General features: G+C 37.6%; 1 protein-coding gene across 3 annotated transcripts in view; it reads right to left on the minus strand.

The window, feature by feature from the left end:
- astn1 (astrotactin 1) overlaps positions 1–15,658 on the minus strand; it is a 225,066-nt gene that overhangs the window by 169,595 nt on the left and 39,813 nt on the right. For all 3 annotated transcript variants that reach the window (XM_039654609.2, XM_039654610.2, XM_039654608.2), the window contains exons 3-4: positions 8,025–8,418; positions 2,448–2,600 (exon numbers count right to left, since the gene is read on the minus strand). In XM_039654609.2, the coding sequence (XP_039510543.1) occupies positions 2,448–2,600; positions 8,025–8,418 (547 nt within the window). The remainder of the gene's footprint in view (positions 1–2,447; positions 2,601–8,024; positions 8,419–15,658) is intronic.

The following is a 15,658-nucleotide window of genomic DNA, read 5'->3' on the forward strand; positions in this document are numbered from 1 at the left end:
GTCGGTGAAATATTTTGACCATAAAAAACTTTGGGAAGTTGTGTCGGCGCATTTCAAGAGAAAACAAAATCAACCCATTGTTTCTTCAGAGGCTCGGAATCCATATTAATGTTAAAAAACCTCAGAAAGTGACATTTTCATTTAAATATATATATTTTTTTATTATTATAATTCATAATTCTTGTCACCATTTTCAATATCACAAATACTAATACTAGACTAAGTAAAAAAAATAAAAATCTTAAATCTTACTAAAGACAAGTATAATGCGAGTAAAAGATAAAGCGAGTAGCATTTGTGTTATCATGTGATCTCAGCATGACCACTATACTAGCATCTTTTATTAGGTAACTGATTTGAAAGTCTTCATCTATGTAAATTAAAGAAAACAAATATATTCAATTCTGTAAAGCTTTTTAATGAGCCAAAAATTACAGAGTGCACCTGCTTACATTCATAAGCAGCAAATGGAAAATCCAAGTGCATTGGGTACAAAAAAAAATCCTGGTCTGAAGGTCAGAGAGATGCCTTACGTCTGCTAGACTGAGGTAATGAAGCATTAAAGCATGAGCAGAGAGTCAAATATTTGTTCTGCAAGGAAATCAGATTCTTACTCAAGGAAAACACTTCACTGGACATCAGATATTCATGCCCAAAGCAAATCTGAGAGAGTAGATCTATATAGGCATGTTTCCCTCTTAGAATCTATGTAGCTTAAATACATGCACATTTCAATACACCTCCACAGCCAACCAATATTAAAAAAGCATATGAATACCTCATAAATGTTTTTGGTGGTCTGATCAGTTAAAGCTAATAGGAAGAGAAATTCAAACCAGCGGTGGAGCCAGACATTGTAAAAATACGGCACTAAGCCCAAATATACAGTAGTTTGTCCAAGGACATTTTAACATGGTGCTAACAACTTTACTGATATGAAAGCAACTCTGTTGTGCTATGCTGGAGTAAAGTTCATTAAACAAAACCTTTTATTTTGGAGAAAACTAACACCAGATCACCAGCTGATCGGGTAAGGAAAATGTGCACTTCTCTTTAAAACACACAGCACTGTCTTTTGCTGTTTTATAAAGGCACAAAGCCATATCACAGTTTAGGTTTCCAAAATACAATGTTAGAGACCTTTATGTTAGGCTGTAAGTTTTACATTTTCGGTTCATTATGAAACAGTGCCAGCACAGGGTCATTAGTGGAAAACACTGAATGAATGTTTTGGTGAGATATGTGCTAAAGTAAACTGTGTTGAGTAATATTAAATTATGATATTCAACCAGAAAGAAAGAGAGTCTGAGTGCCTAGCCTGCCACAGCGCTGAATAAGTGACAGGAGGAGTGGCTGTGTAACACTGCTTAGTGCATTAACTCACTGTCGGAGAGAGAGAGAGAGAGAGAGAGAGAGAGAGAGAGAGAGAGAGAGAGAGAGAGAGAGAGAGAGAAAACGCTGCCAGTATGGAGCTCCACAAGCCACCCTAGAACGGGATAGCAAAGAGAGTGGAAGACAAATAGTTGTGTGTGGTTATGATTACAGACATAGACAGTGGTTGGAATGAGATCTGTGTGGAAGGAAGGGGATATTCAGTAGAGGTGTTAAGGCTCAGATTTTTCATTGTTCAGTCTGTATCACAGTTCTGTGGTCACGGTTGCTGTACAGTTTGTTTAATGCCAATAAAAATACTTCTTATTTTTATTTATATATATATATATATATATATATATATATGACCAGAAATACACCCTAATTGAATAATAATTATTAAAGAATAATAATAAAAGAAAATAAGTTATTATAAGGTCTAAACATACACTACTGTTCAAATATTGGGGCTCAGTAAGATTTAATTGTTTGGTAAGAGATTAGTACTTTTATTCAGCAAAAAGACATTAAAGTAACAGTAAACTTTCACAAAAATATGCATTTCATATAAATACTGTTATTTTGAACATTCTGTTCATTAAATAATCCTGGAATTGAAAAAAAACCCACAATAATATTCACGGTTTGTACAAAAGTTAGCAGCACATTGCTTAAAATAAGAAACAATTCTGAAGGATCCAGTGATGAGACTGGAGTAAAAGCTGCTGAAAATTCAGCTTTGCCACCACAGGAATAAATTATATTTTAAAATAGATAAAAATAGAAAAAAAATATTAAATTGTAATGCTATTTCACAATATTACTGTTCTTGTATTTTTTTTCAAGAGCCTTGGATGGCATAAAAGACTTTCAAAAACAATAAAAAAGTTTTACATCCTCCATACTTTTGAAATGATACTGTAATTGCACTAAACATTTCTGCATTTATGTGTAGGGTAAGGGACTAAGCTAGCAGTATGCTAAGTTAGTACACTGAACTAACTAAAAGCACACAGAACCATGAATGGTGAACAGTAAGATTACAGAAACCTTTCACCCCTTATATCCAGACTCACCATGCGTTTTGCTGGACAGACGCTTGCGCTGGTTGGTGGAGGTGTTGTGTGGGAGGAGTGTGTTTTGCTGGTGATTGCTGCTGTTGACAGGACTGGTAGCTATGATGTTATCCTTGTACTTGCTCATTAGGGACAGTTTCGTACTATCACTCCCTGATGGAAAAAAGGTTACAATTAGGGATAAAGAAAGACAGACGAATGAGCAGCAAATAACAGTCCACCAAGGGCATGCAGAGACACTTTATGTAAACGCTTGTCATTCAGAAGGACAAGTCTAAGTGGTCTATGTGAAGTATTTTCAGGGTTATATTACGACGAAAGCAACTGAGAGCCTTCACAGTCCAGCGATTCTGGATATGACATGCCGTTATTCACCATTACGCAACATCGCCATCCCCTGTAGTTAGTCTGCCCCTTTATAATGAGTAAATTGCACAACAAAGACAACTGGCACTGCAGGGTTTCATTGTATTAAGCAAATTACTGTGACAGCATGAAATCGCTCCTCTCCTGCAAAGCTTTTTAGGGGTATTTATAATGGGCTAATTTTCAAGGCAAACATCAACATCATTGCACATCTGATAAGGGGTGGCCATTCCAAATTCTGTGCGTCCAACTGACAAGGCCAATCTGGCACAAACTCGGGTCTGGTCATGTGAATCACATCTATCCTTGACTATTACAGAGAGTAAATGGGTTCCATGGGTGCCATGCACCCACGGGCAAATGAGCAGTTTTGCTTAACAGGAATATACAATGTTATCACTCATATTATTTAGGAAAATAGCTTTAACTAAATAAATGTTCTATCATACACCTACTGGTGCTACTTGGACACGTAATCAGTGAAGAACCCTGGGTCAACAGGTATTTCGGGTCTTTAAATCAACAGACACCCTCGTCTAGGCGACCCTGTGGCGTGCTTCTCCATACTTATGGGGGCAGCTAACTCCACGGATGTAGTTACTCCACTCCGTGTGCTACTCCACGGATCCACAGCCATCGTGAGGCTTTTTCGGCAGCCTCAAAGATGTTCTTTATGGCTCATCTGCACAGTTGTCCTTTAACTTCGAGGAGTTTCAGGTTTCAGAGCAACGACTGTCCGCTACGTGCTTTCCAGCCACTGCTTCTACACATGCATACTTGGCTCTCTTGCGGTCTTCCGAGGGGACAGTAAGCTCCACTATAACAACCTGCCTGGTCAACTCCAATGTTATCACCATGTCTGGGCGGAGTGAAGTGGCTGTGATGTGATTTGGGAACTTGAGCTGCCTTCCCAGGTCCACATGAAGATGCCAGTCTCTTGCATTGGCGAGGAGCCCACCTTGGGAGCGTGTTTGCTGATGTGCCTTCTCCCCAGCTTGGAGGGATGCTGACTCTCCTCTGAATCGCTGAGGTGATTGTATCTGTCAGAGCCTTGAGGACCTGCTCATATAGCCAGAGATACCACCCATCCCCCAAGGCCTTTGGACAGCATCTGAGGATAAGCTCCAGTGTGCCACTCCTTTGGCACAACTGGCATACTGGTAAATCTACCAAGCCACAGCGGTGTAGGGCTGGTTAGAAGATTGTACACTGAATTTATGAAAAACTTGATTCACAGTGGTTCAGAGCTCCACATCTCTGTCCAGGTGATCTTGCGCTGCTTGGTGTTCTCCCACCTAGTACAGGCTCCTTGCTGTTTTATACCGACCATCTTGGTCAGGTGGTTTTCCTCTGCTCACACTTTGTCCTGCACCAACTGACGCTTCTCCCTCCCTCTTTGTCATAGCGAGGCTTAGAAAAACTGCCCAGGCCTGCACACCCCACCGCCGCGCTGCCAATCCATGCCTCCGCTCTGTCCACCGCTTCCTGAGTCTGCCACTTCCTTCCCATCTTAACATAGATTCCAGCTGAGGAGACTTTGGTATTGGAGGAATCTCAGTACATCAAGACCTTTCGGGCATGTGCGACCTTGAACTCCTCTGACATGCTGCTGATGAGAAGCTGCAGCGTAGTGGAATGGCCATAGAGGGCGATGTTACTTAGAGACCGCAGTGAGCCAGGTCTTCACGTTGTCTCTGGTTTGTTGGAGAGCGGTTGTGTCTTTCTATTACTCCTCCAAGGTAAAGCAGAACCGAATGGTCACTTTGCCCTTCTTTAGAACAAGGGACCTGAACCTGGCTGGCTTAAATAAATATGTCATGTTGATTTCTTCTTTGCTGGTGTTTTGATATAGATTTTATCCAATTTCTGGAGCTTTGCACTTAAGGGTTTCTCTTTAGTTTGTACTTAAGGGTTTCTCACAGTCACATACCGAAAAGGCAAGCTCTGCCGCTGACTCTTGAGCTATTGAGGTGAAATAAATATTTTCAGGGCCAGCAATGTGTGAATGATGTGCTTAGTACATGCAATTTAAATCTCACCGGTATATATATACATAAATCAAAAGACATTCAAAGGATTTTCCATAAAAATTTCAATTTCTAAAGAGTTTTTTTTTTTTAACAGCTATATCAAATGTAACTTCAATACGCTTTGATCATGTGCATTCACTTATGCATTCAAGGCCTGGTTGACAAGTTGTTTATGTAACTCTGAAATTAGGCACTGAATCAAAACACTGAACTGGGAGTGTGAATTAATTTTCAGAATGATTAAAGTATGCTATTAAATCATTAAAGTTATTGTCTGAGGTTTTATTGGAAATTTTATAACAAATCCCCCTCGTGTCATTCCAAAGCTGAATGCGTGTTTCTTTCTTCCATATCTGTGCAGGTTAATCTTTTACATGCAACTACTATGAATGGGCACTGAAGCACAGAGGTGTCAAGTACAAATACTTTGTTACCTTACTCAAGTAGAAATTTTGGGTATCTATATACTTTACTTGAGTAATTATTTTTCAGCTGACTTTTTACGTCAACTCCTTACATTTCGACGCAATTATCTGTATTTGGCTGGCCATCTGGAGCACAGGGACTTTTCCCGGCCCACCCGGTACAAACACACACACACACACACACACACACACACACACACAAATATATATATATATATATATATATATATATAATCATAATATTACATCTCTTTTCTACGCAAATGGATGAGAACAAGTTCCAAAAAAACGAGTTCCAAAAACGCTTTAAAACTTTAACATAATAATTACATAATTTAGAGCTTTGATGATCCTCTAATGGTTGAAATTGGATAATTTGCATGTGGTCATGTTTGAGAGAAATTTAAATTAAATTCAGGAGTTGTACAGCTGAGTGGTGCAGCACTGCTAGGTGGTGTATCTTACACTGCACCAAGTTGATACCCCCTGACTAGCTGATTTGCTGTCTTGAAAATATTAATAATGTTGTATGTCTTAATGTTATTCTGTTTGTTTCCCTTTGTTTTACAAATATGACCTAATATACAGTATGTTGTGCTACTTAAAATAAATGTTTAAATAGTATTTATTTGTGTATTGTGTTAAATTTTTATGCTATAAGTGGTGTTAAAAACTATTCTGCACATTAGATGCACTAATTGCGATTGGATGGACTAATGTCAATCATGTAATCAATGTGCTTACACATGAGTTCATCTGTATGTGATTTGATATATGATATGAGAATATGAATACATGGAGAATGAATGACACGTTACTGTTGTACATTACAGCCTAACAGATTGCTAACACGATTATATACTGTACATTTCGCTGCCCTAGCTGCTCTTGACTGTTGTCTGATGCTATGTGGAGTGGATAAGCAGGTAGGCTACAATGTTTGACATCCTCCTAGCCATTTATGATACAGCTGGAAAACATCAGTGGGTGCTGTGTATGGATCACATGTTTCGAGTATCTTTTCTTGATATCTAATTTTAACATTCAGTGACATACTATGATCTAAATAGTTAATTGATTGTAGTATTGGAAATCTGCAAGGCTCCAATTCCCCTGGCTGGCCTGTTTGTCGCCATTTTGCCAGCGTTTTTTTTTTTTTGCCCGCCAAGTATTTATGGTAGTCACGTGACTGCAAAGTATGAATCCGTGTTCACGAGTCCGCAGTGGCGCTAATGACGTAAGACGTGATAGCATGGTAGTCACGTTACTGCAAAGTATGAATCCAAACAGAACCAGAAGAGAATACAATGCTAAATAAAGTCGTAGTTTTTGTTATTTTTAGACCAAAATGTATTTTCAATGCTTTAAAACATTCTAACTAACCCACTGATGTCACATGGACTACATTGATGATGTTTTTATTTCCTTTTTCTGGACAAGGACATTATATTGACATACATTTTCAGTGGAGGAACAGAAAGCTCTCGGACTAAATCTAAAATATCTTAAACTGTGTTCCGAAGATGACCTGAGTCATTAATGACATCATTTTCATTTTTGGGTGAACTATCCCTTTAATGGCATTTTTTCCTTACATCACTTTTACTTTTATACTTAAAGTAATTTAGAAACCAGTACTTTTACTTGAATAAAAAGTTTGAGTTGATAATTCAACTTCTACAGAAGTCTTTTTAACCCTAGTATCTATACCGCTACTTGAGTAATGAATGTGAACACTTTTGACACTTCTGAACCATTCAAGCTTTAAAAAGGATGAAAAAGCACCATAAAAAATGGTTATAAAAGTGGATTATATGGCCTGTGTGATACATTCCAAGTTGTCTGAAGCCATAGCTGTGTGTGAGAAAAAGCTTGGAATGTAAGACATAATTCATGATGTAATTGAAAATCGTGACATCCACCCTAGTTATCTTTGGCACATTCATGAGAGTTTATGATAGAAGCGATGTTAGTGAACAAATCATTGTTTTGATTCAGTTCACTAAATCTGTGTGAATGATTTGTTTATGATTGGTTTAATAAAGCATAATAAGACTTGGTGCTTTCTAAAGAATCAATTCAATGCTTCACACTCATTACGCATAAAATATGGTCATTTCATGTCGGCATCTAGTGGTAATGGTTTCCACAAATACATCAAGCACTGCAACAGTTTTCAATGTTGATGTTAAAAAAAAGTTTTTTGAGCACCAAATCTGCATATTAGAATGATTTCTGAAGAATCATGTGACACTGAAGACTGGAGTAATGATGCTGAAAATTCAGCTTTGCCATCACAGGAATCAATTACATTTTTAAATATATTCAAATAGAAAAGTTATTTTACATTTTAATACCATTTCACATTATGACTGCTTTTTAAAGCATCAAACAAATGCAGTCTTGGTGAGTATAATATATTAATTTCAAAAACTTTTTCTTTTATCCTACAGATTCCAAATTTGTGGTATAAATAGGGAGTGCCATCTAAAATAATGGTAAATCAACAAATCTGAACAAATCATTTTGGCCAATAGACCAAAAAGATATTTGTAACGGGGATGGATCAAAATCTCCTCTGCAACTTTAAAGCTTCAATCAATGTAATTGCATAGAAAAGAACAACCAGCACACATTCATATGTTTGGAATGGCATAAAGGTGAAGAAATAAATTTGAATTTTTAGTGAACGCTAACTTGCAATTTAACAAAGATCTTTATATTCATACAGTGCAGTGTGCGGTGGGCTCACACACCTGGAGTGAGGTCCATGCCAGCTTTGTCATTGCACCCTTGAAGTGAGTCAAGTGTACGTGTCATCTGACTGGTGAAGTCCTCTCCGCCATTCATGCATTCCCGCTGTAGGTGGTGTCGTAAGTCTGTGATGTCATACTCGTACCCGTCCAAGATCGGAGTCTCCCGGATGCTGAGGGTGCCGCTCGAGTTGTGGCCCTGCCCGCGAGAATTTCTCAAACTTTCCCGGGCCTGTCCACCCATAAGCACCGAGGGGATGTAGTGAATCTCATTGGCTGCTTCAGCACTAGCGCTCTTCTGCGGCTGAGGTACCCGACGACGTTTACACCAGCGCCTACGAGTGTACAGGATCAACACCAAACACAGGATGGACAACAGAAGAGCGATCATACCACCCTACAGGGACAACAAAAAATGGAAGTGAGAAAATGCATGTATAAAGACTAAAAAGATACTGCAATTCTTAACATAATGTTCACATGTATTTCATAATGGAAAGCAAAGATTTTTTTTTTCTTTTTTTTTTTTCTTTTTTGAGATTAAAAAGAACATTGTGTTTTCTCCCAAAATACCTCATTCAAAATGATATACTATGATTTATAATGTGCATCAATCTGATTCAGGTCATCTGAATGATGACTGACTCACACACCTGAGACAAGATATTCTAAATCTGAAATTCAAGACCTAAATTATGAATTGCAGCACTTTGGAAACATATTGCACAAAACAAAGCAGCATTATATTCAATTGTATACATTTAAACTAAACTGAGACACCTCAACTGCACTTACCCACAATAAAACGAATTAAAGAATGATAAAATTGCACCTATTCCACATGTAAAAATCTTAAAATATTCTCATAGACGTCAAAAATTATTTGGACCATGCTGAGTATTAGCATTCCAGTTCAATTTGCTTTACACAAAAAGCTCTTATTCATAGGTCCCGGGTGGAAGGGCGGAGAAGTTAGGACGATTCTATGGACTCACACTCTTTTGGGGCACCAAGAGACCGATTTTATTAATGGAATGGGTGCGGTAGGGGGCCCAACCTCATATTATTTCATAGGGCCCAAAATTTCTAACGGCGGCCATGATGGCTCACTTATGCTGAACAAAAATGTGTGTGCTTCATAAAGAATTGAAACTGCAATAAATAGCTTGTTATTGATTACAAATTCTCAGCAGTTTCAAAAGGTATTACATAGGTTTTCTGGTAATGCATGCTATGTACAAGGCCAAGTATCGGGAGGGATGGAATAGGAAAAAGGGGGGCCAGGAAAAAAAAATAAATCATTATTTTTCATTAGTTTGTAGCTATAAAAAAAATAGCTATATAAATATTTGTGCCATATTTGCACTAAGGATAGTGTAGTATTTAAAAAGTATGTAATAATCATTATGATATGCAACAGAGTAAGTGAATTTGTGCAGCTAAAGCTGAAGAAAAACATGGAGTTGTTTTCTGTGCAGTTTACAAAAATGACCATGATTATGATTTATGACTAATTATAGTGGGAAAAAATACACTACAAGACAGTTTGATTCTAATCTACACATGCCACTAAAGACTGCTGGATAAAAACCATACCAAGACTGCGGCCACATACAGCACCAGATCCAACAGATAATTAGTTTTGTGTAATCCAATTTCCTTTGGGTCCATCACTTTGAATTAGCCAAACAAGCAAATTGTAACTTCACTGCGCAGAAAATTATGGAAGGCTGCATGTTACAGAGACGGTTTAAAATTAGACCAGATGGGATATCTCTTTATGAAGGGCAAGCTATAAAGACCAAACGAAACATCACAATCTAGCAGCATGAGAAGACCAAATTGAATTAGCCAACGGATACAAGTGATGCTATCATGGGCTTTTCACGTTCTTTAACAAATAAGCAGATGTCCTGTAAGCTCCCAAAATGGATAATATTTTTCAGCAACTGATCCTGTCATTTCCTGCAACATAGTTTTTTATTAGTTAAGTGCCAACTGAGATATTTGTTGTAACTTCAAGCAATTGAAATCATAATATGCAGCATACATGTTGGTTTACAGCTGTTAGGCAACAAGGCATTGAACGAATCCTGAAAAGGACAACAAAGATACTGCAAAGTAAAAATAATAGTTGAGTTAACACTCAAGCCACCTAAAACAACTGTTTAGCAAAATCTGTATTTAATATTTTTTTATAAGAGCAATCCTAAGCATACAATTTTAAATGTATCAATAAGCATTTTGTTAAAATGATAAATTATAATGCAATAATATATGTGAGAGTGTATATGAAGTGAATTATTATGCCATTCTTGTATATTTCACTAAATTGAGTAGGATCGAATTTTGAAGAACAATCTCAACACAAGGCATAAATGATTGTTGAAGAATGCAACTGTGCAGAGGATGACGGTTGTGCATTTCTTCCTGATAAATCACCTCCTCCTCCGTCTGTAAAATCAATGCAAAATGCGCATCTCATTGACTTTCATCCCTCTGAATGTATGAGGATGATAAATAATTGTGATTTCTTAAGACAAAAGTTTTTTTTTTTTTTTTTTTTTTTTTTTCTGCATGAGCGTGATGCAAGACCGAGGGACAAGGCCAATATTAATGAGTGGGTCATTGTAGGACAGTTTTCCAGATGGGCCTTTATCTGATCTAGGTGGCTTTTTCAGAATAAATGAGAAAGGCAAGAGGAAATGCCCTTTCCGTTCAAGGGTGTATGTGGGCATAAAACAAGGTATTTTCAAGCACTTAAAATCTAACTGTATGTAGCAAAGGAGAATCCACAAGGATAAAAAGGGATTTACTGAATTTGTCATGACTCACATGTTTTATTGACTTATTTATTACACTTCTACCATTATCTGGTGCCAATATCCTCTATCTTTGGAACAAGTATGGACAGTATTCAGAAGAAGGGGGGTTGTGTAATTTTTTTAATAGGCCTATATACAGTATTTTTGTTGTCTATATTATCTATATAGTTATTTTAGTACTTCAAATTAAACAATTTATTTCAGCTACTAGCCAAGACAACATTCTTTCTTCTGTGATACAGTCAAGACCAGTTAAGACCACCATATGCTTAAGAAGTGTACTCATGAGAGCCAGTGCATTTAAGAGAATGCATCTGCATTACTCAATATAGACTTTTCTTCTTAATGTCCATGTAAACTGTATTATAAATACCCACCTCTCAGCAAAGAGCTTTGGACTGCAGTGTAACCTGAAATAACTATTCCTGGAATGTCGTCATTTTGACTACCTCAGAGATTCATCTTTCACCGCTTTTAACATTGCTTTCCCCTCTTTCTAGCATTCTTAGCCATTGGTTACACTCATGCTGCCCTGGGCCCTTGGGAAAGAGCTTAACGCAAAGATATATCACTTTCCTCTTATGGCTGCTAACAGGGCAGAAACTCAAACCTCCAGCAGGTATGTTTTATAAATGGAGTTGAGCTTTCAGGATGTTTACACTTGCATCCTGGCCTTGCTTTGCAGGTGCCTATAGAGATGCATAGTTTAGATGGGATTGGGGAAAAAAATGCATTTAAGGCATGCGATGCTTTTGGAAAGGTCAGCGTTTTGGGACTCAATGCAGCTGTTGAGTTCAGGTAGCAACTTCCTCCTTCAAAATACCCACTATCAATTCTGTCAAGGTTAATAAATCAGCTTCATACATGGAGGAAAGAAGCATGAGTTTCCTCTGACACACCTTCAAGCTCACAGAGTGTTTGTCAAGCAACTATTTTATTGGCTGTTAGCCAATGCGAAAATAATTGATTTCTGCTTTATTGCTTTAGCTCCCCTTCATATCCAATTCCGTATCTACCTTAATGCCACTCCGCCAGTTTCCTCTGAAACACTATCTTCTAATATTCCCAGAAGTGTGGAAAACGCAACATACATACTGTACTTCAGCAGGGGGGGAAATAGCACTGTTTACCAAGAGCTACATCAGCACAAGGTGTGACGTTCCATTTTATGGGGGGAAAGAAAAATAAAAACAAAGAAAGACTTTAATCACATCATAAATTCTGGATTTATTAGCTCAGACCAACATAAAAGATTGTCTGAGACATCAATCTAAGAGCCAGATTATTGCTGCAACAGCAAGGAAAGAAAACCACAACACAATTAGTCTCAATTCAAGAGGTCACAAAGTATATTCTTTTAAAAACTAAATGTGAAAGATTTATATAGAGTTATTCATGACAGACGGAGCTACTGATAGTATTTAAAGCGACAAAATCAATGTAAGATTTCTCAATGAAATAGGAAGCTGAGAATGTTTAAGGAATGATTTAGCTCAATCAATACTGTAATTATGTTAGGCTCCTATATCTCTCAACCATCATTCAATATAGAGGACGTCTATGGCTTATGAACACTAAGAAAGTATGTGTTAACCTCAACAAGAGGGACATTTTATTTGTTTTTACAAAGTACAACGTTTTTAAAATTAGACCTCAACCTCCTTAATAGTGCAAAATCTCTTAATAATACAATATAACAAACGCCTCCTTTCAAATGTTTTTTTTTTTTTTTGTAAAAAAGTATATAGGGTCACTAGCAAGCCGGGGCACGTAATATTGTATGTATATTTTGCTGTGCAACAACTGAATCTCTGAAACAATTAAATGACTCAATAAGTGCAATTCACCTTTATTCCTCAAGGTAAATGTTTGATGTACAATGATGAAGTGACGTTTCACTCTTAATTACCGCAGGCAGAAAATAAAAGAATACACAAGTACAATCAGGAAAATTTGAAATAGCTCAGTGATTTACTGCAGAGCAAGTATTGTACGAATCAAATATTATTGTCACCGTCATGATGGATCTGCTAAAAAAAGCCAAAAGCAATAAACAAATATGGATTTTAAAATACGTTGAAAATGATAGCGTTAAGGAAATATGTTTGAGATTGCAAATATGAGCCAGATGCTGAATATACTATACTTGGAAATGAGCTCTCATAATGACATGTGTAGTAAAAAGCATCTGCTCAAATTGAACCCTTCTAAGTTCCAAAAGGTAAAAACATATTTTATTTTATTCTTATGTAATTGTTATTAAAATATCAGGAAAGTTTTATACTATTATTGCATCAGGTAGAGATCCATCTTTAATAGATATAGATCCGGGTCGCTAAATACGTGAATAACTAATAATGATTGGTGAAACACTTATACAAGAAAAAGTTAAAGGGACAGATAATAAACAAAATCTACACAAAACTATTAAACTATTTTCCCCATGTTGTGATTTTTTTAATGTTCATTGTTGTTTTCATGAAAAAAAATAAAAAAAAATAAATAAAAACTGGATTTGTGCTAAATCCAGGACACAATACCATCTGTTTCTGATGCCAATTTGAGGATGGCTGTCAGGTGTTGTGATATAGATGCAATGAGTACTGTGTTACAGATGCCCGTCTTTCCACCCAGTGTGTGCAAATCACTGCAAGGGCACGGCGCAGCTGAGCCAGTCATCCGCAGAGCGATAAACCACTGGGGAACAAGCTTCAGGCTGGCAAATGGGAGAGACTGGGGTCAGGAGCAGCCTATGGATGTTCAGGCTTGCTGAGTAGAGCAAATTGCAGCTTGTAAAACGGCCATCTGAATGGAGGGGGAGGTGTGCCTAAAAAGAACCTTCCTGTTGAGAATACAGCCACCTCTGAGAACATATTTGTACAAAACGAGTGTGGAACAAGATGGAAAAATAGCTTGCTAAATATCAAAGGTCCCTTGAGTGGCAGTGGAATGTGTTATTTGATTGTAGGTGGGATTTGGTGACTTGGTCATTTGTAGACAAAATCCCCCAACCCCCAATTTCAATAGGTTACACATTACCCCCTTAAGAGAAGAAAAATAAGCTGAGACAGAAAAAAACACTTTCAATTTGCAACATGGCCTTTGAGATAGCAGCTGGAGATACGAGCCGAAGAATAGATTGTTAAAAAACAAGAAAAAGCCTCATCAAAGTCAAAATGACAGCACAGCTGGGCTTTCATCAAGGCACATTTGACGAGTGTTTATCCATTCAGAAGCTCTATACTATCATGGTGAGACTGCGAGGCTGGCGCTCAACGACCACGGTGCACCACTGAGCCGAGCAAAAGCCCCAGCTGGCCCGAGAGCCGCCACGTATGGCCCACAAAAGACATAGACTGGTGACAGGTGTCTACACTGGCAGCTCGCTTTCTTTGGGACTGGCATCATTGCAAAGCACTCAAGGAAGTGATATGATTTTAGGGGGTACTAGGTATAGGATCTTGCCCTCTGGACAAAACGAGTCAGAGCCAGAAGGGGATGCGGCTGTGTGCCATCTGTCACAGAGGCTGCCCGTCACACCACCAATAAAAAAGCTCCCACTTCTCTCCCACCTTTGGAATAACACAGTCTGAGCTCTGACGGAAAAAAGTGGCAAAATGAGAAGATTAAAATGGTCAAATCAAATGGTTGGGACAGTGGGGGGGTTCTTTTGCTTCCTTGGCAAATTTGAATACGTTCATATTGGTTTGTTTTTCGTTGCAAGTTGAGGACTCAAGGTCATCATGATTTCACATTCAGCAAGCGTCAAGCCATGTACAGCAAAGCAGCTATACAGGCTGTTTTGCTCAGATTTTGAAATAGAAATGATAAATCACGTTTCTGCCTCTGAAAAATACCCTGATATATATATTGGGCTTGACATTCACACCGCCAAACACGGGTGAATTTCCGCTGTGGCATGTAATTCAGTCACTTCTACTAGCCTCTTTGGCGGGTTGAATTTTATATAGGCCTAATATACTTTTTTTTTTTCAATTGTAAAAAGGAATCTGAAATAATAAACTAAGTACAAAGTAGTGTTATCAAAAATATTGATTTATTGATACATGTCTACTGAAATGATATGAAACTCTTTTGCAGGATTTTTGCAATACGAGATGAACATTCTAATCTCTCCAACAGGTAGTTGACATACAAACCTGCGTTCCCTCCCGACCTTGTTTCGTTTGGTCCGAATGAATATTTTTGGCGGTTTCAGGGCTTGAATTTCAGAGTGGTTTCGTGCAGAATTTTACTTATTTCCGCATATTTTATGCTCACACTTAAAGTATGTGAACATAGAGCCAAATATTTTGGCTATATCAAACCGTATAATGGCTCCATGCGTCATGTCTTAAAGTAACGGCAGCCTAATATACCAGCTGCCAAATTATGAGATAATACTAAAAATATCTATATGGAAGTTTTCCCCTATGGTATTAATGGCAAAATTGTGGCCAGTGAGAATGCTGAGTTGCTGGCAATCTTATAAACCACCACCACCACAAAACATAATCAGATGAGAAAAAAATATTCAACTCACTCATCAGAAGCAAACTGAAAAATCATGTTCTAGCAAAAATCTGTATGGGCCTACATAATTTCACCCAACAAAACCCTAAAGGGTGGTAGTGTCTCAATCAAGCAGTGATCGCACAAATCTTGTTTGTACATCTATAGTCTCAATAATTAAAGGTACAATATGCAGCAATTTTCGCAACCAGGGGTCGCTAACCTCTAACAATAACAAAGGTGTGTAATGATTACGTATATTACACATTAAGCATAAGTATGGGTCTTGTCGTCAACCTG

This window comes from Pimephales promelas, chromosome 5, assembly GCF_988280905.1.
Source record: "Pimephales promelas chromosome 5, fPimPro1.hap1.1, whole genome shotgun sequence".
In the NCBI taxonomy this organism is placed as follows: Eukaryota; Metazoa; Chordata; class Actinopteri; order Cypriniformes; family Leuciscidae; genus Pimephales; species Pimephales promelas.